The sequence below is a fragment of the Oryctolagus cuniculus genome, chromosome 16, assembly GCF_964237555.1.
Source record: "Oryctolagus cuniculus chromosome 16, mOryCun1.1, whole genome shotgun sequence".
Taxonomy (NCBI): Eukaryota; Metazoa; Chordata; class Mammalia; order Lagomorpha; family Leporidae; genus Oryctolagus; species Oryctolagus cuniculus.
Window position 1 is genome coordinate 47,540,830 of NC_091447.1, and position 25,791 is coordinate 47,566,620.

General features: G+C 39.7%; 1 protein-coding gene and 1 long non-coding RNA gene across 8 annotated transcripts in view; one reads left to right on the forward strand and one right to left on the reverse strand.

Moving 5' to 3' along the window:
- Positions 1 to 25,791, reverse strand: part of RUNDC3B (RUN domain containing 3B) — a 166,064-nt gene that overhangs the window by 23,818 nt on the left and 116,455 nt on the right. For 4 of the 7 annotated variants that reach the window (XM_008261795.3, XM_002713831.5, XM_051853374.2 and 1 more), the window contains one exon: positions 18,250 to 18,396. The exons of 2 other annotated variants lie outside the window; for them this stretch is intronic. In XM_008261795.3, the coding sequence (XP_008260017.2) occupies positions 18,250 to 18,396 (147 nt within the window). The remainder of the gene's footprint in view (positions 1 to 18,249; positions 18,397 to 25,791) is intronic. One more of the 7 variants, XM_017344326.3, reaches the window with a different exon arrangement.
- Positions 1 to 25,791, forward strand: part of LOC127492686 (uncharacterized) — a 76,422-nt gene that overhangs the window by 3,084 nt on the left and 47,547 nt on the right. The window contains exon 2 of the long non-coding RNA XR_007922390.2: positions 11,207 to 11,292. This is a non-coding gene — a long non-coding RNA (uncharacterized lncRNA). The remainder of the gene's footprint in view (positions 1 to 11,206; positions 11,293 to 25,791) is intronic.

Genomic DNA, 25,791 nt, shown 5'->3' on the forward strand with positions numbered 1-25,791 from the left:
GGTGAGGAGAACTAACGGAGCTAGGAGCTTATGACTGTGTGAGGCTTCTATACCCAGACTGTGGTAAAAACTAAGGGTGTGTGTAGGACTCACAGTGTGGCTGGGACTTTGGGCAGTCACAGTGGGAGAATCCACATACTTAGGGCTTCCTGGTTACCTGGTGAGAGACAATGCTGTAGAATCTGAACTTACACTGAGGACTGCAAAGATCCTTTGGGACAGAGCAAACAAATATTATACCCACTAGGGCTGGCACTCAGGCACTTGTCTCCTTTGATGAGAGAAGCTCATCTGAGCAGAATAAATTTCCCTTCAGATTAAAAATAAAGAAAGAGAGAGATAATATTTATCACTCTAAACCTGGTTGTGTCACCTTAGGCATGCCCTTAACCCTGGAGAACTGAACAGAGCTCCCAGGCCATACCCACTACAAACTTCTAGATATTCACTGAAAGCAGACATTCCACTTATCTACAGAGTCTTAGTACAAATGTAAAAGCAAAACAAAAATGAAGAAACCAATGAGTATCTCCATAAATGCCAACCAATATGTGCACCAATCCAAGAAACAAGAATAAGGAAGACAACATGATGCCCCTACAACAACACAACACTTCACTACCAGATGCTGAAGATGATGAAATGGAAGAAATGGAATTAAAAAAATTGATCCTAAGATTACACAGAAGTAATCAGAAGCAAATGCATGAACTGCTGAAATCCATACAGGACATGAAAGGAAATTTCTCCCATGAAATTGAGATCTTAAAAAGAAATCAAAATGAAACGAAGAATTCAATAGAACAAACAAAAAATGCAGTGGCGAGCCTTACCAACAGAATTGGTGAATCAGAAGAAAGAATATCCAACTTAGAAGATAAAGCACAGTAAATTATACAGTTAAACCAAAGAAGAAGAAATTAGAAAAAAAAACTGTTGGGAATCCAACATATGAATTCTAGGAGTTTCTGAAGGCATACAAAGAGAGAAAGGATAAGAAAGCCTTTTTAGTGAAATAACAGAAATCTTCCCAGGTTTGGAGAAAGAAAGGTACACGCAGGTACAGGAAGCACACAGAACTCCCAATAGACATGACCAGAAAAGATCCACGCCACGACACAATGTAACCAAACTCACCACAGTAAAACATAAAGAGAAGATTATAAAATGTGCATGAGAGAAATGCCAGATTACTTTCAGAGAGTCTCCAATTAGAATCACAGTGGACTTCGCATCAGAAACCCTACAGGCTAAGAGAGAATGGCAAGATATAGTCCACGTCTTAAAGAGAAAAAAAAAAAAAACCTGTCAAACCCAGAATATTATAATCTGCAACGCTCTAATTTATGAATGAAAGCGAAATAAAGACTTTCCATAACAAAGAGAAATTGAAAGAATTTGTCACCACACATCCAGCCCTAAAAAAGATGCTTAAGGATGGGGGCCAGCACTGTGGTGCAGCGGGTTAACACCCTGGCCAGAAGCACCAGTATCCCATATGGGTTCCAGTTTGGGACCCGGCTGCCCCACTTCCCATCCAGCTCTCTGCTATGGCCTAGGAAAGCATTGAAAGTGCTTGCGCCGCGGCTCAATAGGCTAATCCTCCGCCTTGCTGCGCCGGCACACCAAGTACTAGTCCCAGTTGCCCCTCTTCCAGGTCAGCTCTCTGCTGTGGCCAGGGAGTGCAGTGGAGGATGGCCTAAGTGCTTGGGCCCTGCACCCCATGGGAGACCAAGAGAAACACCTGGCTCCTGCCTTCGGATCAGCGAGGTGCGCTGGCTGCAGTGCGCCGGCCACGCCAGCCATTGGAGAGTGAACCAACAGCAAAGAAAGACCTTTCTCTCTGTCTCTCTCTCTCTCACTGTCCACTCTGCCTGTCAAAAAAAAAAAAAAAGGCAGTGGAAGATGGCCCAAGTCCTTGGGCCCCTGCGCCTGTGTGGCAGACCTGGAGGAGCCTCCTGGCTTCTGGCTTCGGATCGGCACAGCTCCGGCCATTGCAGCCAATTGGGGAGCGAACCATCAGATGAGAAGATCTCTCTCTCTCTCTGCCTCTCCTCTCTCTGTGTAACTCTTTCAAATAAATCTTTTAAAAAAAGGATGCTTAAGGATGTATTACACATAGAAACACAGAAAATGGTCATCACTACACAAGAAGGTTAAGGAAGAAAATAAGTAAAAATTCAAAGGAAATTCAAAGTAAAAAACAGAATTATTTTTGGAAAAATGACAGGGCAAAGTCGTTACTTATCAATAGTTATCTTGAATGTAAATGGTCTCAACTCTCCAGTTAAAAGATACAGACTGGTTGAATGGAAAAAAGACAAAACTCATCAACTTGCTGCCTACAAGAAACACATCTGACCCACAAAGATGCACATAGACTGAAAATGAAAGAATGGAAAAAGATATTCCATACCAACAGAAACCAAAAATAGTTGGTGTAGCAATCCTAATATCAGAGAAAATAGACTTTAACACAAATTCTGTTAAAAGAGACAAAGAAGGGCGCTATGTAATGATTAAGGGACCAATTCAGTAGGAAAATGTAACTATTATAAATGTTTATGTACCTAATCACAGGGCATCTGGCTATTTAAAAGGAATGTTAAGGGATTTAAAGGGAAAATAAACTCCAATACAATAGTAATGGGGCTCTTCAATACTCCACTTTCAGCAATGGACAGATCAACCAGACAGAAAAACAGCAAGGAGACAGTTGATTTAATTGACACTATAGACCAAATGGCCTAACAGATATCTATATAACTTTTCATCCTACAGAAGCCGAATATATATTCTTCTCAGAAGTGCATGGAACTTTCTCTAGGATTGACCACATACTAGGCCATAAAGTAAGTCTCAGCAAATTAAAAAAAATTGAAATCATACCATGCATCTTCTCGGACCACAATGGAATGAAGCTAGAAATTAGCAACTCAGGAATCTCTAGAGCATATGCAAACACATGGAGACTAAACAACATGCTCCTGAACGAACAGTGGGTCATAGAAGACATCAAAAGAAAAATCAAAACATTTCTGGACAAATGAAGATGACAACAAAACATATAAAAACTTATGAGATACAGTAAAAGCAGTGTTAAGAGGAAAGTTTATAGCTATAGGTGCCTACATCAAGAAATTGGAAAGGCACCACATAAATGAGCTATCAGTAAAACTGAATAAAAAACACCTAAAAGATCAGCAAAAAAAAAAAGAGCTATTTTTTTGAAAAAATAAAAAATATTGGCACACCACTGGCACAACTAACAAAAAAAAAGGAGAGAGAAGACCCAAATCAATAAAATTAAAGATGAAAAAGGAAATGTAACAACAGATACCACAGAAATAAAAAGAATCATCAGAAATTACCACAAAGAACTGAATGCCAGCAAACTAAGAAACCTAGAAGAAATGGATAGATTCATGGACACATGCAACCTACCTAAATTGAACCATGATGACACAAAAAACTCAAATAGAATCATAACCAAGACAGAAATTGAATTAGTAATTAAGGCCCTCCCAACAAAGAAAAGCCCAGGACCAAATGGCTTTACTGCTGAATTCTACCAGACAGTTAAAGAACTAACTCCAATTCTTCTCAAGTTATTCAAAACAACTGAAAGGGAGGGAATCTTCCCAAATTCTTTCTATAATGCCAGCATCACCTTAATTCCTAAACCTGAAAAAGATGCAACAGAGAAACAGAATTATAGACCGATATCCCTGATGAAAAAGATGCAAAAATCCTCAACGAAAGTCTAGAAAATCTAATCCAATAACATATCAGAAAGATTATCTACCCAGACCAAGTGGGATTTATCCCTGGTAGGCAGGGATGGCTCAACATTCACAAATCAATCAATGTGATACATCACATTAACAAACTGCTGAACAAAAATCATATGATTATCTCAAAAGATGCAGAGAAAGCATCTGATAAAATACAACACCCTTTCATGATGATAATTCTAAACAAATTGGGTATGGAAGGAACATTCCTCAACACAATCAAGGCAATTTATGAAAAACTCTTGGCCAGCGTCATATTGAAAGGGGAAAAGTTGGAAGCATTGCCACTGAGATCTGGTATCAGATAGGGATGCCCACTCTCCCCATTGCTATTCAATATAATCCTGGAGGTTTTAGCCAGAGCCATTAGACAAGAAAAAGAAATCAAAAGGACCTAAATTAGAAAGGAGGAATTCAAACTATCCCTATTTGCAGATGACATGATTCTATATATAGGGGATCCAAGAGACTCTATCAAGAGACTACTGGAACTCATAGAAGAGTTTGGTAAGTAACAGGATATAAATTCAATACAGAAAAATCCACAGCCTTTGTAAACACAGACAATGCCATGGCTGAGAAAGAACTTCTAAGATCAATCCCATTCACAAGAGCTACAAAAACAAATACCTTGGAATAAACTTAACCAAGGAAGTCAAAGATAACTTTGATGAGAATTACAAAGCATTAAAGAAAGAAATAGAAGAAGAGGCCGTCGCCGCACCTCACTAGGCTTATCCTCCACCTGCGGCACCGGCACACCGGGTTCTACTCCCGGTCAGGGCACGGGATTCTGTCCCGGTTGCTCCTCTTCCAGATCAGCTCTCTGCTGTGGCCAGGGAGTGCAGTGGAGGATGGCCCAGGTCCTTGGGCCCTGCACCCCATGGGAGACCAGGAGAAGCACCTGGCTCCTGGCTTCGGATCAGCGCAGTACACCAGTCGCATGGCGCTGGCTGCAGTGGCCATTGTGAGGGGTGAACCAACGGCAAAGGAAGACCTCTCTCTCTGTCTCTATCTCTCGCTGTCCACTCTGCTTCTCAAAATAAATAAATAAATAAATAAATAAATAAATAAATAAATAAAAAGAAATAGAAAAAGATACAAAAAATGGAAAAATCTTTCATGTTCATGGATTGGAAGAATCAATATCATCAAAATGTCAATTCTTCCAAAAGCAATTTACAGATTCAATGTGAAACCAATCTAAATACCAAAAATATTCTTCTCAGATCCAGAAAAAAAATGATGCTGAAATTCACATGGAGGAACAGGCGACCTCAAATAGCTAAAACAACTTATACAACAAAAACAGAGCCAGAGACATCACAATACCAAATTTCAAGACATAGCACAAGGCAGTTATAATCAAAACAGCCTGGTACTGGTACAAAAATAGATGGATAGATCAGTGGAAATGAAAAGAAACACCAGAAATCAATCCAAACATCTACAACCAACGTATATTTGACCAAGGATCTAAAACCAATTCCTGGAGCAAGAATAGTCTCTTCAACAAATGGTACTGGGAAAACTGGACTTCCACATGCAGAAGTATGAAGCAAGACCCCTAACTTACACAAAAATCCACTCAACATGGATTAAAGATCTACATCTATGATCAGACACCATCAAATTAAGAGGGAACATTGGGGAAACCCTGCAAGACATTGGCATAGGCAAAGATTTCTTACAAAAGACTCCAGAGGCACAGGCCATCAAAGCCAAAATAAACAAATGGGATTACTTAAAATCAAAGTTTCTGTACGGCAAAAGAAACAGGAAAGTGAATAGGCAACCAACAGAATGGGAAAAATTATTTGCAAACTATGCCACTGACAAAGGATTAATAACTAGAATCTACAGAGATCAAGAAACTCTACAGGCCAGCACTGTGGCACAGGCGGGTAAAGCTGCTACCTGCAGTGCCAGCATCCCATACGGGTGCCGGTTTGAGTCCCAGCTGCTCCACTTCCGATTCAGCTCTTTGCTATGTCCTGGGAAAGCAGTGGAAGATGGCCCAAGTCCTTGGGCCCCTGCACCTGCTTGAGAGATCCAGAAGAAGCTCCTGGCTCCAGATAGGCACAGATCTGGCCATTATGGCCAGTTGGGGAGTGAACCAGCAGATGGAAGACCTCCCTCTCCCTCTCCCTCTCCCTCTCCCTCTCCCTCTCCCTCTCCCTCTCCCTCTCCCTCTCCCACACCCTCTCCCTCTCCCTCTCCCACACCCTCTCCCTCTCCCTCTCCCTCTCCCCTCCTCCTCCCCCTCTCTCTCTGCCTCTTCTTCTCTCTGTGTAACTTTGACTTTCAAATAACTAAATAAATCTTAAAAAAATAGTTACTCCACAACAACAAAACAAACAACCCACTTAAGAGATGGGCTAAGGACTTATACAGACATTTTTCAAAAGAGCAAACTCAAATGGCCAACAGACACATGAAAAAAAAAGTTCAGGATCACTAGCTGTCAGGAAAATTCAAATCAAAACTACAATGAGGTTTCACTTCACCCTGGTTAGAATGGCTTTCATACAGAAATCAACAAACAACAAATGCTGGCGAGGATCTGGGGAAAATGGTACCCTAATCCACTGTTGGTTGGAATGTAAACTGGTAAAGCCACTATGGAATACAATATGGAGATACCTCAGAAATCTGAATATGCACCTGCCACATGCCCCAACTAACCCACTCCTGGAAATTTACCAAAGGGAAATGAAATCAGTAAACAAAAGCACTATTTGCACCTCCATGTTTACTGCAGCTCAATTCACAATAGCTAAGACATGGAATCAACCTAAGTACCCATCAACTGAAGACTAGATAAAGAAATTATGGAATATGTACACGATGGAATACTACACAGTGGTTAAAAAAGTAAAATCTGGTCATTTGAAACAAAATGGATGAATGTGGGTAACAATACTTAGTGAAATAAGCCAGTGCCAAAGGGACAAGTACCATATATTCTCCCTGATCTGTGAGAATTAACCTAAAGGAACTCTGCAGAAGTGAAATTGACACTTTCAGAAGGGATGACTTGAGCTGCCCTTGTCTTGACTGTTGAGGAATAGTTTCATTTTGTTTTTTCTCCTTTTTTTCATACCACTTGTTGAACTCTTTACTTAACACATGGTTAATTATATGTGTATAAAGTCAATTGAAAATAGATCTCAGTACATAATAAGAGTGGGAATAAGAGAGGGAGGAGGATGTTTACAGCTTTACAGTTATATAGTTCTGCATACATTGCTACAGAATTACTACTAAGGGTACAGTTTAAAAACTGGCCATGGGACTCCAAATCCCATTAAAATTGGTGGTAAAAATGTCATCTTAATTGTTAAAGTGATCATATTAAATGTTAAAGTGAACTTATAGATAGAATTAAGTGTAAAGTGTAAAGAAATAATATAAATAGGGTCAAGTGCCTTGCAATAATAATAGTTAGAATGAAAAAGGAGAGAATGTCCAACATGGGAAGCAGTCCACACAGCAGACTCATAGAATGACAACTGCTGTAAGTAAAACTTTGACCTCAGAATCAGCCCTTATGACTTCCTGGTCTGCCTGAAAGGCCTGTGAGAGTATTTCAGGCATGGAAAGCTGAGACACTGTGGCAAAAAATGTTCTACTTGAAGGACCTCCGTGAGTGAGATCCCAGTGGAAGTAAGTGCCCATCAAAGAAGGATGTACTTTTCTCTAAAGGGAGGAGAAAACGTCCACTTTGCTTATGGCCTTGTCCAAATACAGACAGAGTTTGTGGACTCAAAAGGCTTCCATAACCCAGGCTGCTCATTGTGGTCACTGATGTCATAAATAACAGTGTTAGGTTAATAACAAGAGTCAATGTGCACTAACTCCCCATGCAGGACCACTGTCTTCAATGAGTTGTATTGAGAGTTAACTGTAAAACCAGTTCTCAAACAGTTTTATGTCTGTGTGTGTGTGCAAATTGTTGAAATCTTTACTTAGTATAGAGTTGTTCTTTTTTTAACTTTTTTTTTTTTTTTTGACAGGCAGAGTGGACAGTGAGAGAGAGAGACAGAGAGAAAGGTCTTCCTTTGCCGTTGGTTCACCCTCCAATGGCCGCTGCGGCCAGCGCACCGCGCTGATCCGATGGCAGGAGCCAGGAGCCAGGTGCTTTTCTTGGTCTCCCCTGGGGTGCAGGGCCCAAGCACATGGGCCATCCTCCACTGCACTCCCTGGCCACAGCAGAGAGCTGGCCTGGAAGAGGGGCAACTGGGACAGAATCCGGCGCCCCAACCGGGACTAGAACCTGGTGTGCCGGCGCCGCTAGGCAGAGGATTAGCCTATTGAGCCGCGGCGCCGGCCTTCTTTTTTTAACTTTTATTGAATAAATATAAATTTCCAAAGTACAGCTTATGGATTACAGTGGCTTTTTCCCCCCAAAACTTCCCTCCCACCCACAACCCTCCCCTTTCCCATGCTCTCTCCCCTTCCATTCACATCAAGATTCATTTTCAATTATCTTTATATACAGAAGATCGATTTAGTATATATTAAGTAAAGATTTCAACAGTTTGCACCCACACAGAACATAAAGTGTAAAATACTGTTTGAGTACTAGTTATAGCATTAATTCACATTGAACAACACATTAAGGACAGAGATCCTACATGAGGAGTAAGTGCACAGTGACTCCTATTGTTGACTTAACAATTCAACACTCTTGTTTATGGCATCAGTAATCTCCCTAAGCTCTTGTCATGAGTTGCCAAGGCTATTGAAGACTTTTGAGTTCGCTGACTTCAATCTTATTCTGACAGGGTCATAGTCAAAGTGGAAGTTCTCTCCTCCCTTCAGAGAAAGGCACCTCCTTCTTTGATAACCCGTTCTTTCTACTGGGATCTCACTCGAACAGATCTTTCATTTAGGTCCTCTTTTTTTTTTTCCAGAGTGTCTTGGCTTTCCATGCCTGAAATACTCTCATGGGCTCTTCAGCCAGATCCGAATGCCTTAAGGGCTGATTCTGAGGCCAGAGTGCTGTTTAGGACATCTGCCATTCTATGAGTCTGCTGCGTATCCCGCTTCCCATGTTGGATCATTCTCTCCCTTTTTAATTCAATCAGTTAATATTAGCAGACACTAGTCTTGTTTATGTTATCCCTTTGACTCTTAGACCTATCAGTATGATCAACTGTGAACTGAAATTGATCACTTGGACTAGTGAGATGGCATTGGTACATGCAACCTTGATGGGATTGAATTGGAATCCCGTGGCGTGTTTCTAACTCTACCATTTGGGGCAAATCAGCTTGAGCATGTCCCAAATTGTACATCTCCTCCCTCTCTTATTTCCACTCTTATATTTAAAAGATCCCTTTTCAGTTAAATTTAAATACCTAAGAATAATTGTGTGTTAATTATAGAGTTCAACCAATAATATTAAGTAGAACAAAAAAATACTTAAAGGGATAAAGTATTAAGGTGTACAACAACAGTCAGGGCAATGGCTGATCAAGTCATTGTTTCTCATAGTGTCTATTTCACTTCAACAGGTTTCCTTTCTGGTGCTCGGTTAGTTGTCACCAAATAGGGAGAACATATGATATTTGTCCCTTTGGGACTGGCTTATTTCACTCAGCATGATGTGTTCCAGATTCCTCCATCTTGTTGCAAATGACAGGGTTTCACTGTTTTTGATGGCTGTATAGTATTCTATAGAGTACATGTCCCATAATTTCTTTATCCAGTCTACTGTTGATGGGCATTTGGGTTGGTTCCAGGTTTTAGCTATTGTGAACTGAGCTGCAATAAACATTAAGGTGCAGACAGCTTGTTTGTTTGCCAACTTATTTCCTTTGGGAAAATTCCAAGAAGTGGGATGCCTGGGTTGTATGGTAGGGTTATATTCAGGTTTCTGAGGAATCTCCAGACTGACTTCCATAGTGGCTTAACCACTTTGCATTCCCACCAACAGTGGGTTAGTGTCCCTTTTTCCCCACATCCTCACCAGCATCTACTGTTGGTAGATTTCTGTATGTGAGCCAACTAACCGGGGTGAGGTGAAACCTCATTGTAGTTTTGATTTGCATTTCCCTGATGGCTAGTTATCTTGAACATTTTTTCATTTGTCTGTTGGCCATTTGGATTTCCTCTTTTGAAAAATGTCTATTGAGGTCCTTGGCCCATCTCTTGAGTGGGTCATTTGTTTTGTTGTTGTGGAGTTTCTTGATCTCTTTGTAGATTCTGATTATTAACCCTTTATCTGTTGCATAGTTTGCAAATATTTTTTCCCATTCTGTAGGTTGCCTCTTCACTTTCCTGTTTCTTTTGCCATACAGAAACTTCTCATTTTGATGCAATCCCAATAGTTAATTTTGGCTTTGACTGCCTGTGCTTCCAGGGTCTTTTCCAAGAAGTCTTTACCAGTACCTATATCTTGCAGGGTTTCTCCAATGTCATAGAAATATATTTTATAATAATATTTATAGGAAAGTACATATTAAATGATCTATTTCATAGTGATTGCTATTCATAAACACAAGAGTAAACTACACATTTATCAAAGGTATAAACATTAAATATAGCTTGAATAGTTCACCCAAGTGCTGCTTTATGTTAATAAAGATCCCATCCAAAATGAGATAAAAGGAAAAATATTCATTTACTAAAACAGAATTGTCTATTTTAAAAAAGCAAGGCAGGGGTAGGCATTTGGCCTAGTAGTTAGGACACTGGTTAAAATCACATTGGGGCCAGCACTGTGGCGCAGCAGGTTAAGCTGTTGCCTATAAAGCCAGCATCCCATATGGGTGCCAGGTCATGTCCTGGCCACTTCACTTCTGATCCAGTTCCCTGCTAATGGACTGGGAAAAGAAGTGGAAGATGGCCAAGTGCTTGGGCCCTTGCCACCCATGTGGGAGACTGGATGAACCTCCTGGCTCCTGGAATCATCCTGGCTTCACCCTGGCCATTGTGGCCACTTAGTGGGTGGATAGAAGAGGATAGAAGTTCGCTCTCTTTGTACCTCTAACTCTCAAATAATAAAAAAAAAAAAGACAAAAGACACCCACATCCCATACTGGAGTGCCTAGGGTTCAAGCACCCAACTTACTTCCCATGCGTCCCCTGGAGGCAGTGGTGATGACTCAAGTGATCAGATTCCTACCACCCAAGTAAGAGATCCTGACTGAGTGTCCAGCTCACAGCTCCTGGCTTTGGCCCCAGCCAGAGGCTGCTGCAGGCATCTGGGGAGCAAACCAGCAGATGGGAGCACTTTCTCTGCCTATCTTTGTCTGCCACTAAAATTAAAAAAAATTATAAAGCCAAGGCAGAGTCCAACAGATTTACCAACAATAGTTTTTTTACAAAAGTATTTATTTTCACTTTATCTGAAAGGCAGAGAGACAGGCTGACAGATATCTTCTATCTGTTGTTTGACTCTCCAGATGCCTGAAGCAGACGAGCTGGGCCAGCCCAAAGCCAGGAGCCTGGAATGCAATGCAGGTGTCCCATACAGATGGTCTGCACCCAAGTAAGTAAGCCTCGTCCTCTGCCTCTCAGGGAACACGCTGGCAGGAAGGTGAATCCCAAGCAGAGGAGCCAGCACTCCAACCACACATTCCAGTAGGAGGTGTACACACCCCAAGTGGCGTCTTAAACACTTCACAATATGCCTGCCCTTATTTTTAATGTTTCTGTACTTATTCTAGGCGAATCCTACTATGCTAAAATTTTATAGGATTTCATAGTGAGTACATACAAAAGGGTACTTTAAAAAGTTCATGAGGGGGCAGATGTTTGGTGTAGTAGTTATGATACTGCTTTGGAAATGTGAATTCCATTCCACAGTCCCTGGGTTTGAGCCCCCCCCCCCCATTTCCAACACAACTTTCTGTTTACACACACCCTGGAACACAGCAGCTGATGACTCAAGTACTTGGGTCCCTGTTACCCATGAATTCTGGGCTCCTGGCTTCATGTGGCACAGCCCTGGCCATTGTAGGCATTTGGGGAATGAACCAGAGATGGGAGATCTTTGTCTTTCTCCTCTCCTTGTCACTCTGCCTTTAAAATGGATTAAAAAAAAAATAAAACTTTTTAAAAAAAAAGTTTGTGAGGGGCTGGCACTGTGGCACAGCGGGTTAATGCCCTGGCCAGAAGTGCTGGCATCCCATGTGGGTGCCAGTTTGAGACCAGGTGCTCCACTTCTGATCCAGCTCTCTGCTATGGCCTGGGAAAGCAGAAGATGGCCCAAGTCCTCAGGCCCCTGCACCCACGTGGGAGACCCAGAAGAAGCTCCTGGCTCCTGGCTTCGGACTGGCGCAGCTCCAGCTGTGTGGCCATCTGGGGAGTGAACCAGCGGATGGAAGACCTCTCTCTCTCTCTCTCTGCCTCTCCTTCTCTCTCTGTGTAACTCCAACTTTCAAATAAATTAAAAAATCTTTTTAAAAAAAGTTTGTGAAAATGAAATTAAAAAATAAGTTTATTATTGAGCAAAAAATGTTTGAAATCTATGCATACAAGTATACAACAGATTTCTGTTTTTCCCTTGAAGAAATAATGAAGTGATGAAATAACTTTTTAAAATTAAAATGCAAATAATGTTTCACTTTTTAATATGATGACTTTTCAAATGTCAAGAATGTAAAGGTCTTCAATTATTTTTAACTAGCAGGAAATTATTTTGCAGAAAACTTCTGATGATTATAACAGATAATACTTGTATGAATTATAATTTTATAGATATTTATCTAATTTAAAGTGATACCCAGTATTTATGTATTATTATATGTTGGGCACTCTTCTACATATTTTTATTTATATATATATATATATATATATATATATATATATAAACTTACTCAATTCTCTCTATTACTCTAAGAAGTTGGAATTAGTACTACCTCTACTTTAAAACAGAAGAAACTGGGACATAAACAGATTAGACTGAAGACTGTTTGCCAGGCCTTATTTTCCCCACATTACTATCCTATCTCCTCCCCTATATAAAAATATATATATCTACATAAATAAAAAGAAAAGATGCACCTTCCCATTAGAAACCCTTCTCAAAGAACAACTTTGTTTGCTAAGTATATTGACTCACTGAAAATCTCACTTGATTTTCATCTAAAATCCTACTTCTTTAGCAACAGAGGAAAGAAGGAACACAGGAATTTAATGGACAGTCATAGTTATAGAGAAGTTTCTTTTCCAAATTATTTTTCTGTGCCCAATGGGGGTAATTTTTTAATAAAGAAACTTATTTATTATTTATTTGAAAGGCAGAGCAACAGAGAGGAAAACAGAGCAAGAGCTCTCCTATCCAATGGTTTACTCTCCACATGACCACAACAGCCAGGTCTGGGCCAGGCTCAAGCCGGAAACCAGGAACTCTAATCTGGTCTCCCACAGGAAGCAGGGGCCCAAGCACTTGAGCCATCATCTGCTGCCTCCCCAGGCTCATTAGCAGGAAGGTAGAACAAATATAAGGGGAGCAGCCAGGACTGGAACCACCACTCTGATGTGGGTGTAACATCTTAACCTGCTGTCCCACGACGCTGGCCTTGTAACTTGATTTTTAAACTGAATGATGGCTTAACATGAAGTTTCTGGCTGATTTTTTCAGCATAAGAAACTGATTTTTTCAGCGTAATATTTTCAGTTTAAAAAAAAGTATACACTAAAATTTACAACCAACAAAATACCCAAAAACAAAAAGACATAAAATGTATTTGAATATTTTAAGTATAGATGACAAGTTTGACAGCACACATTTGTAACAATCTTGAGGACTACACCATTGGAGGGAGGAAGGTCTGAAAATGTAGCCCTTGAGAACAACAACAAGACGAACTTCCGCTGAGACCTCTCATAGATCCTTTTAGAGTCACAGTTGCAAACTTTCAACCCCTTAATGTGTCATAATTAGTGAGGAATCCTTGAGTTTATAGACTTTACCTAACCAACAATAAGTATAACAACAGAACTGGGTAGACAATGAAAATTTCAACCCAGAATTAAGTGCCTAATTCATACAATATTAAAAATAGTACCTTACAATATCTTCCTTGAGTGAAAATGACTACAAACCCACCATGTGGTAGAAACTAGTTTGGTCACTTTCAGTAATGGCAAAGAATGGGTTCCACATCCACATTCTCACCTGTTGTCCAGCAAGACTGGCAGTGCCATCTGACAAACATCTTGTCGTGCAGTAAATTATTCATCTGCGAGAGTTTTTCTTTAAAAGGCCATGGCTAAATTCTAACTTACAATTCTACACATTGGAAATAATCTCAAGGACAGAATCCTGTAAAATCTAGCCCCTGACAATAGCAACAGGAAACGACTTTCTCTGTGACCCATTAAAGGCCTTCTAGAGCCTCACGGTTGGAACCTTTCGACCCCCTCATGTGTCACAGTTAGTGAAGAATCCTTGCGTTTATAGACTTTACCTGGCCAAAGGCCAAGGCTAGGTTCTATCTTAGAATTCTAGACTCATTAACATCATATTGAAATGTAACCACATCAATCCAGTACCTATTACTGTTTCTCAGAATACAATCCTTAAAATACCAGTAGCTGACTTAAACAAAATTACCCAAGACAGTAAGAGTCATGCATTCGGGCTACACAAAAATTCATAGTTCAATCTATGTCATTAGATGTTAAATATAATTTAAATGTCTAGGAATCTCACAGACATTTGAGATATAAGATATATACATTCAACATTAACTATTTAAACATTTGTACACCACTCAAATATAAACCTATATATACAAGACTGGGTACCACTAAAGACAAATTAAGGATACTGAGGGGTTGGCATTTGGTGCAGTGGTATGAGTTTCTGCTTAGAACACTCCATACTGGAGTGCCTGGCTGGAGTCCCAGCTACTCTATTTCCAATCTAGCTTCCTTCAAATGTATACTTTGGGAGACAGGAGATAAATTGCTCAAATATTTGGGTCCCTGTCACCCATGTGAAAGACTAGGATACAGTTCCAGGATCCTGGTTTTGTCATGGCCTAGTCCCAGTTGTTGGAGAATTTGGGGAGTGAACCAATGGATGGAATATCTCAATCTCTCTCCCTCTCATAAAAAATAACTAATTTTTAAGAGGAAATTCAACAGTAGGTCCAAATCCACTGACAGATCAATTTTTATAGTATTATATTTCATATCAATGGTCAGTATTATAATGATATAGAAACTCGGCGCCAGGGCTCAATAGGCTAATCCTCCACCTGCGGCACTGGCACACCGAGTTCTAGTCCTGGTTGGGGCGCCAAATTCTGTCCTGGTTGCCCCTCTTCCAGATCAGCTCTCTGCTGTGGCCCAGGAGTGCAGTGGAGGATGGTCTAACTCCTTGGGCCCTGCACCCACATGGGAGACCAGGAGGAAGCACCTGGCTCCTGGCTTTGGATCAGTGCAGTACACCAGTCACATCACGCCGGCTGCAGTGCCATTGGGGGGGGTGTGAACCAACGGCAAAGGAAGACCTTTCTCTCTGTCTCTCTCTCACTATCCACTCTGCCTGTCAAAAAAATAAAAAATAAAAATAAAATAAATCTTGCCGGCGCCGCGGCTTACTAGGCTAATCCTCCGCCTTGCGGCGCCGGCACACCGAGTTCTAGTCCCAGTCGGGGCGCCGGATTCTGTCCCGGTTGCCCCTCTTCCAGCCCAGCTCTCTGCTGTGGCCAGGGAGTGCAGTGGAGGATGGCCCAAGTACTTGGGCCCTGCACCCCATGGGAGACCAGGAGAAGTACCTGGCTCCTGCCATCGGATCAGCGTGGTGCGCCAGCCACAGTGCGCCGGCCACAGCGCGCCGGCCGCAGCGGCCATTGAAGGGTGAACCAACGGCAAAGGAAGACCTTTCTCTCTGTCTCTCTCTCTCTCTCACTGTCCACTCTGCCTTTCAAGAGAAAAAAATATAGAAACTATGTCATTTATTTACCCAATAGATGTGTTGAAGTCAATTATAATTTATATGATCTGGAAGTCACTGGGTAACAGAGCGTGTGATTCATAGAAAGAGATGAGCATTATCTACACATAGAAAACTAAAATTAAAATACATTCACATTGTGTACACAGAGACAATGTACACAGAAAAAGGCAGTATACTCTTCTTTTTATTCTTGATTTATTTTCATAAAAAATGCTTAAGAAATAATCAGTCTCTTCAGCAGAATATATTCTTACTCTAATAAAATTGAGGACAGCCAGAAAAGCCTAATAGATAAGAAATTATGAAAGGCCTTCAATACCTCATGAAACATTTATTATTATAATAAAGCTATACTTAAACTTCAAAAATTTTGCACCAAAATAAACAGGTTTTTATTCCCTCCTTTCCATAAATACTTTGAAATTTCCTTGTTTGTGAATCAGGTCATTGTCCAGTTTGCAAGCCTAGAAGATTTCTGTAGATTCTGTCCTTTGGGGACTCCTACTCTAAGAATGTTTGAAAGACACACATGGAAAGGAGAACTCTTGATATATCTGAAGCCAAAGTCATTAAGAAAAAGTAAAAGCTTGTATATAATAGATCATGAAGGACACGTAAAAGCTACTGAGTCTTAGTAATTCCGCAGTGTGAATAACAGCAAAACTGGGAGAAAATCTAAGCATGATCAAAATTAATTTGATCATGTGGGATTAGAATGAGCAGATAGGCAATAATACAATAAAATTATGACAGATAATCTAAGGTTCCTGTAACCTCCACGTTACATATAAAATATCAATATAGAACATATTACAAACGAAAAACTAAACATTTATTTTATATGATTACTATAAGCCTATAATACTTTCTTATTTTTTTAAACATGATATCCACTGTCTTTGAAATAAATACATAAGTTACAGCATAGCTAATCTGGCCAGGTCTATCTAAGTAGTCAAGAAATTAGAAATCATATTTCCAATTTTTTTAATTGTAAAATATTTTTAATTGTAAAATATTTTTAATTGTAAAATCAGCATAATAAATGGAAATAAATTTAAGATCTACTGTGAGATCTTTCCATGAGTAGATGACAACATAGCCAAGTTATCCATTTGTTCACTTTTTTCTCCTTATTAACGATGAAAGAAGAAATAACACTAAAATCCCTAGTGTTGCCTCAAACTCAAATTTCTTTTGAATTTTGTCTTTGTAAGAATAAGGGTTAAACACAGAAATGTCTGGCTACTAACTACCTGGTAGAAGGTGCCCTAAGTACATAGCAACACATGGCTCTTCCACTGAAATTAAAAATAAGGACTCTAAAAGAAAAAGTAAAGAAAGATCAAAGTGGATGGGGGAGAAAGAAGGGAAAAGCAGAGAGGAAAGGAAGGGAAGTGAATAGAGGGGATGGGAGGGTGGGGTATCAGGGAAAACAGAAAATTAGCTGAGGACAGAAAATCAAGATGGTAGAAAAAAGGATCAATATGGAAAAAGTGGCTAAGATACAAAAGAAGATCAAATGACTTACAAATCTCAAAAGTAACATTAGTTTAAGGAAGAAAGAATTTTTACAACTCCCTTAACTTTGTGTAAAAAAAAAAAAATCACATGTTACACATACAGATGTAAACTCTAATAAACAAGGCATTCGGGCTAAATGATGTCCTGAATGGTGCCTTGACACAGTTTCCAGCAGCAGAACAAAGGACAGGAAAAGGAACTGGTGGCCCATATATTGAGACTGCATCTCTACAGCTACTAAAACTTAGATTTCATAAAAATGGACAAAACAATTTCAGATCCAATGAGCACAAATAAATGTTACTTCCAGAGATATACTTTATGCTTTCTGACAAGCTAGAAAATTAATTCTAAGGCAAATACAACATCAAAGCTATAATTTAAAAGTACTTGTGGGTGTCTGGCATCATGATTAAGATAGCTAGTTAGGATTCCCACATCCTATACAGTCTGATTCTGTCCTCAATTCCAGCTTCCTGCTAATGTGCGCCACCCTTGGGAGGCAGCAGGTGACTGACTCCTGAAGTGTCTGAGTCCCTGCCACCCATGTGGGAGATCTGTATTGATTTCCTGGCTACTAACGTCAAGCTGTCCAGCCCTGGCTGTTGTGGGCATTTGCAGAATAAACTAGCAAATGAGAGGTCTCTTTTATCTTTCTTTTCTCTCTCTCTCTCTCAAATAAAAATAAATCAATAGTACATTTTTTAGAAGTTCACAGTCTTAACGCAAGGACTGGCTGAAGATTAAACTTCAGGAGAAATAGACAGCTGTCCAATTTTGGATAAGAATTTCTGAGAAATGTTGCTTCCCCAGGGTGCCTTGGCTTCAAAATATTAACACATGCAAAGCCTTAATATAACCTGACACCAAAACAGTCCTAAAGCCTACGTTTGATCTCACCTAGTAATAAATTCAGAAAGAAGAAATGAGAAACCAAGATGGACAGCCACCTGTCTTGGTACAGCTAAGTTTGTAATTAGTTGGGAAAAAAAAAAGTATTACACTTACTCATACCACTGTTTATTGTGTTTTCGGTAAAGCAACGTATCCAAGGCAACAGCATTGACATCCAGAGCTCCTGGGGAAGGCCACTGGTTGGTGAGGTGGGCAGTTAACTCTTGTCTTGATCTTAAATCATTATTCTTTAGCACAGTCCTGTGAATATTAAGATGGTGAGTGCTTTTGTCTTCACTGTTCTACAATGGCAGAGGAACCCAATGGTTTCAGGTTAGGCCCCCACAATTCACCTTTGAAAATGGAAGGCTAATCAATTGTGAACAGAAAGGGCTGCTTGGGACTGGGACTGCTTTATCTCCTGCAGTAGGTACTTGTCATGCTTTCTCTGCTGGCTACAATAAATCACTACTATGAAATACAGACTCTACATCTTTTCAACAGGCATTACTACCAAAGGAACCAAGAGGCATTTCATATGTAACTGAAAAACAACAGTAATATCTTAAAGATACAGGTTATCAGATGTCAGTTAAAATGTAAAAGTGAAGATCCCATGTGTGTGACTTTCTAGCTTTAAACTCAGAAAGCAGCTATAAAAGTAATTAATTTAACTCCAATAAACAAATAGCAATTCAAGTAAGTAAAGCTGAGGCATAAAAACATAATTAAAAAATCCTTGAGATTCCCGTTAAGTGTTTCTGGAAAAAGTGACTATTAACAAATCTTCATGAAAATGAACAATAAATCAGTGATAATGGCATTGAATATAATCCACTGAAAATGTTTCAACTACGTAATGAAACCATTATAACAATCCATAGTTTCTTTTCATTTTTGTAGAACTGTTACTTGTTAGTAACAGCTTGCAAAAGAGCTAGTTTTACCATAATTTCAAATTCACAAAGCAAATGATCATTGTCACAAGACAAATCAACATTTACATTGATTGTTAAAGATCATTTAAAAGCAAAAGCTTTATCTCTATTAGGCTTTTAAAATCATCTGAGCAACCTGCATCTTCAGATAGGAGTCCATAACTTCAGCCTGTCTAGGTCCTAAGCCTTCAACTGAGAAGCAAGGAAGTGTGCCCACCACTAACTTCCACAGATAACAGTCCTGTTGGGGGTGGCAAGACAGATGAGTGAGGTGTTGGCAGCACGATCCTGCACTAAAGAAGATGAGTCTGGACACCAGTTCTCACTCTTTTTATTTTTTTTATTTTTTATTTTTTTTATTTTTTGACAGGCAGAGTGGACAGTGAGAGAGAGAGACAGAGAGAAAGGTCTTCCTTTGCCGTTGGTTCACCCTCCAATGGCCGCTGCGGCTGGCGCGCTGCAGCTGGTGCACCACGCTGATCCGATGGCAGGAGCCAGGTACTTATCCTGGTCTCCCATGGGGTACAGGGCCCAAGCACTTGGGCCATCCTCCACTGCACTCCCTGGCCACAGCAGAGAGCTGGGCTGGAAGAGGGGCAACCGGGACAGAATCCGGCGCCCTGAACGGGACTAGAACCCGGTGTGCCGGCGCCGCAAGGCGGAGGATTAGCCTAGTGAGCCGCGGCACCGGCCCAGTTCTCACTCTTAATCATGATTCTAGGGGAGTGACAATACTGATATTGCTCTAACAGGCTATGTACGAATATTTTTACTCAACAGGCTACTTGTGTGCATATAAAATGTTTGTTCAACTATGACCACAAAGAAATATTATGTGATTTTGTCTCAGAATGAATACTAAAAGTAAACGGGGGAAAGGCCAATGAAAAAGAATTGCATTAAGATTTTTTTTTTTATTTTCAGCTAACTGCCTTAATTTCATTTCACTGGAAAAGAAATTTTTAAAAGGGCTTTTAAAATTCTGTAACTTTTTTTTAAACACAAACAATAAAGCTTTTTTGAGAGTAATTAGGATTTTTTTTTTTAAAAAACAAAGAAAAATCTTGTAAAGTAAAAATAGGAATTACTGATCAGAGAATCTAAACTATCATTATTTTGAGTTCTCTTAGTAGATATTTCTGTTTTGCATATTCCCTCTTTTTGGGTCTCTAATGAACATCACTGGCAAACACAACTTCATAACTGAGTTGTAACAGGCTCACAGGAGATACTGAGAGGACAATGTTGAGAAAAGCAAACATGCAAAAATGCAAATGTCAGGAAATGACACGGGTAGGGCATGGTTAATGAGAAATAATCAAGCCATCTCCAATTTAGAATACATCTTCAGAAAAGTGAAGAATTTCACATCCTACACAATGGAGAAAAGGACTAAAATTTCAGGGAAGTTTTTAGACAACAGTTGTCTCTGGAGAATTTTTGCCCAAAGACAAATGAAGGTAGTGATTTTAGATCTTTATCCTGACAAATTCTCATCATAATTATCTTCTGGGGGCACAGTAGATTTCAGTGTGTGCAACAGGTGTGGTTTCCACCCATCCACATCTGTTTTCCCTTTTTTGTGAAGAATGTAGAAACAGTAAAATCCTGGCACTTGCCCTGCCACTAGGTAGAACAAAGGTTCCTGGAGAATCCTTGGGTAAGGCCTTTCTTTCACCACTCTGTGCATGAGGGGCAGGCCAATGAATTAGGCTGCTTCACATCTTCCTAATGAATTCTACCTGTGCCCCAGAGTTGGTTTGGGTTGCTTGCAATCAAAGAATCCCATTATTTACTGTAGAACAAGCAAGATATATCACATCCATATCAAGACCTATTCAAAGGTGATTTAACCGACTTCAGTATGAAAAATGACAGTATTTTTCTTATTTGCCTAAGTTTTAAAATGGGCTACCTTAAATTACTCATAACTACTATTATTAATCAGAGACAAAGTTACAATATGTAATATTAGCTTTAAATAAAATTCTAATGCTGAAAAAGGCTAATGCTGAAATTAAAACTTGGATCATTACACATAAAATAGACTGTACTTTTCAGTTATCTATGATTTAGTCAATTTAGCATTATCTGATTAAGGTAATGAGTCTCCACAAGATACACTACAGGAAAATTGTTTAATTTACTAAGAAAGAAACAATATTACATTTATCAAATCCAAGTTTACCAACTCTCCTGTGGTAATTACCTCTAATTTCTCTTGATATTCTCAAGAATTTACCTAGCCCCTATATACAGTTCAATTTTGATGAATGTAATGATTCAAAGCCATCAAAGATCTCTTCATAAAGATTTAAAGCTAGATATAACCCCATCAAGTCCATGAAACAAGTTCTAACAGTTTTAGTGCTAAAAAAGTGCAATTGAGACAGCAAGTTCCAAGGCTACCCCACTAGGAAAAAATTATTAAAAACTCAGGGGAGTGTGTTTAGCCTCTAGGTTAAGATGCTCACGTTATCACTCTGGAGTGCCAGGGTTCAATTCCCGGCTCCAGTTCCTGACTCCAGCTTCCCATCAATGCAGACGCTAGTATTGGTAGGCAGTGGTACTGGCTCAAGTAACCACATGGAAGACCGGGCTTGTGTCCTGCCTCCTGATTCTGGCTCTGGCCCAGCCCAACCTACTCCTGGCCAGTCTTCAGCTGTTTTGGTCATTTGTGAAATGAACTAGCAAATGGGACATGTCCTTCAAAAAACAAAAACAAAATATCTTCAGTTTACTTATATACTGCAAACATAAATCACCTCCTTGCCTTTGTCTCCTCAGCATTAAGTATACCCCTACTATTTTATTCATGTCCCAAGATTCATTTCATTTTCTACCTCCCCCGTGAAGATCTTCAGGCTACTTATGTCCACAATGATAAATCTGTAGTGCTTCACAGTAAGTGAAAACAGTTTAATAATCAATTATTTTAATAATTTAATGTCTTCTGATTCTTCCACTTTGATTATAAGCTACTTGGGAACAGAAGCTCTGTTTTGTATTTATTCACTATCGTATTGTTAACATAATATTGGGAGATCCTTTAAAGTGTTTGTAGGGGGTGGGAGTTTGGGGCAGCAGTTAGGTGTGGCTTCAGATTCCCACATCCCTTATCAGAGTGCCTGGGTTCAAGTCCCGACTCTGCTCTCCATCCGAGTTTTCTATAATCCACATACTGAGAGCAGCAGGTAACGGCTCGAATACCGGGGTTTCTGCCAACCATGCGGGAGTCCCAGATGGAGTTCAGAGCTCAAGGCTTCAGCAGAGCCCAACAGCTCAATAACCAATACTGAGCCGAAGTCTTGGCTTTTTTGAGTTTTTAGGGAGTGAGCCAGCAGATGGGAGTTGTTTCTCTGTTTCAAATAAATAAATATTTTTAAAAGTATTTTAACTTTGAGAATCTCAAAAACAAACAAACAAAAAAACCTGGGTGAACATATTGCTGCCAGCTTCTTACTATATAATTCGCATGAACACTAAGTGAAAAGTATCCTGGCTTGACCCTTAATCTGGATTCTTGGCCTATTGCTCATACAGAGCTTGTAAGAAAAGCAGTAGAGGGGCCAGCACCATGGCTCACTTGGCCTGCGGTGCCAGCATCCCATATGGGTGCCGGGTTCTAGTCCTGGCTGCTCCTCTTCCAGTCCAGCTCTCTGCTGTGGCCCGGGAAGGCAGTAGAGGATGGCTCAAGTGCTTGGGCCCTGTCCTGCGTGGGAGACCAGGAAGAAGTACCTGGCTCCTGGCCTCAGCATAGCTCCGGCCGTAGTGGCCATTTGGGGGGTGAACCAACGGAAGGAAGACCTTTCTCTCTGTCTCTCTCCCTCACTGTCTAACTCTTTCTGTCAAATAAATAAAAAATTAAAAAAAGAAAAGAGAAAAGCAGTGGAGTCAGATTTTATGGATTAGTGACAGCTCTACTACCCAATTAGCTGTGTGACTTTTGAGTTCTTAATCTTAGAATCCTCATCTGTGAAGTAGGGGTGCCAACTCTATTTATTTCACAAAATTATTATAAGAGCTAAATTATTTTTTAATATTTATTTATTTATTTGAAAGTCAGAGTTACACAGAGAGAGAAAGAGAGGCAGAGAGAGAGAAAGAAAGGTCTTCCATCTGCTGATTCACTCCCCAATTGACCGCAACAGCCAGAGCTGTGCCGATCCAAAGCCAGGAACCAGGAGCTTCCTCCAGGTATCCCACATGGGTGCAGAGGCCCAAGGATTTGGGCCATCTTCTACCGCTTTCCCAGGCCATAGCAAAGAGCTTGATTGGAAGTGGAGCAGCTGGATCTTGAACCGGCGCCCATATGGAATGCCGGCGCTTCAGACCAGGGTGTTAACCCACTGCATCACAGCGCTGGCAAGAGCTAAATTATTTAAGATATGAAATCTTTTAGAGTGTGTTTTTACTTTTCCAGTACTTATGCCAAATTTAAATGTTTTACTTCAAAATTTAAATGAAATCTACAATATTTTACAGATAGTATTTTCATGAAAATCAGAAAAATATATTCACAATTAGTATCAAATAAGTGTATAAGACTGGCAGTGGAAGATACACGTAAATAAGTGAAGAAATAATCATGCACAAGTATCTGTGATAGTCATCTTTTTTTCATGATGGACGCTCTCACAAAGGAGAGAGTAGGGAAAGTACAATTGAAATTCTCTTCCCTTCTATTCTTTTTTTTTTCTACATTTTATTTATTTATTTGAAGGGCAGAGTTACAGAGAGGCAGAGGCGGGGCGGGGGGTGGTCTTCCATCCACTGGTTCACTCTCCAAATGGCTGCAATGACCAAAGCTGAGCAGAGCCAGGAGCCAGGAGCCTCTTCCAGGTCTCCCACATGGGTGCATGTGCCCAAGGACCCAAGCCATCTTCTACTGCTTTCCCAGGCCACAGCAGAGAGCTGGATCAGAAGTATAGCAGCCAGGACTCCAACTGGCATCTATATGGGATGCTAGCACTGAAAGTGGCAGCTTTACCCGATACGCCACAATGACAGCCCCTTCCTTCTATTCTACCTCTCCCAATAATTACCTACTATATCCTCAAGGAATCCTTGTCATGTTTTTGCATAAAATTCTTTTACTTGACAGGTAAAAATATATCATTTGAAACTAAAGTTTGATTTTTACATGTAACCATATTAAAATATGTTAAAATTATCAGAATTATTATCAGTATTAATTTATCAAATGACTATTTCACAAGTTCTTTGAATATAGCTTCAATTGCCTAAACTGAACATATATGTGATGGATATACATAAATTCAAAAACACTACAGATTTATAAATACAAAACTCCACCAATCAAAGATGGAATCCATCTCTTCTGCAAAGTTTGCAGTTAAGGTTCAAAGAGCTGTTTTACTTTTAACAGGAAAAAAAAAGCTCAGTTATCCTAAGCAAGCCATTCTTGGTATAACAGAAGCAGTTAGTGAACATAATTTATTCTAGGAAACATACCTGCATTATCCTGTTTTATGTCACTATAAGGAAATATCTGAAGTTTAGTAACTTATAAAAAAAAAAGGGGTTCTTCTGCTCACTTTTCTGGCCCAAGGTCAAGGGCCCTCATCTGATGATGATCTCCCTGCTGGCAGAGTCACAGAAGGCGCAGGGCACCACATGGCAGAGACGGGAAGCAGGCCCTTGTATGCTCTTATAAAACACCAATATTCAACCAAAAGGGCTCAACTCCCACGACCTTATCCAATCCCAATTACTTCTCAAAAGCTCCACCCTTAAACACGTAATTACACTGTTTCCACCCTCTTGATATTGCACAATTAGGATTAAATTTTATCATATGAACCCGTGGGGGAAACACTCAAACCACAGTATCAGCTACAACCATAAAAAATTCGTATACCTTTTAAATAAGTAATTCGTAACTACATACAAATATATATCATTTAAAACTAACACTTAATTCTCCCTAGGCTTATAATCTTTTCCATATGATTACTGTTAGCTAATCTTAAATTTAGTAAAATGCAATGTAATATAAAATCATAAGATACTGGATTATAAATACCTTTTCACTATAAATCCTTTCTATTTTTTCTGGAGTAAATCATTTCTTCATTGCTAAAACAGATTTGGCAAACCATCAATTGTTATTTACGATCTCTCTTTTAAAATATCATTCCATTGTCCATTTAATTAATTTGCAAAAATTCAATTTCTGAGAATTTTTCACATGAGTATCAAGAACGGTATATTTAATCTTCTCCTTTAATAATATGGGACATTCTGTAGGAATTCTAGCACTTTTAACAGAAGCTTACCTCAAGGAAGAAAATACAGTCCTAATTAAAGATATTCTAATGGTCCTCAAAAAACTACTGCACCTAATATTACTTTACTTAAAAATGTGTACACTTACCTTCCTCACATGTTTGCATTCATGTTTCTAAAAGTGTTCTTCTCTGAAAATACCCTTTTCTTCTTCCTTGGTTACCTGGAGAATTCCCAAAAAGCCCTGTTCAAGTACCACCTTCATAGTGATGCTTTCCTGGGATCACTGTGCCTAGCTACGTCTGTAAAGTATACACACTTCTGCTATGTAGCTATGTGTACACGAAAAATACACTCACTGCATCACTCAGAATTCAGCTGCTTAAGAGACTCTGAAACCCTTGAGATTATCTTATTCACTTTTAAACACTCAGGGCATGACTTTAGCCTAGCAGGTAAGATGCTCATT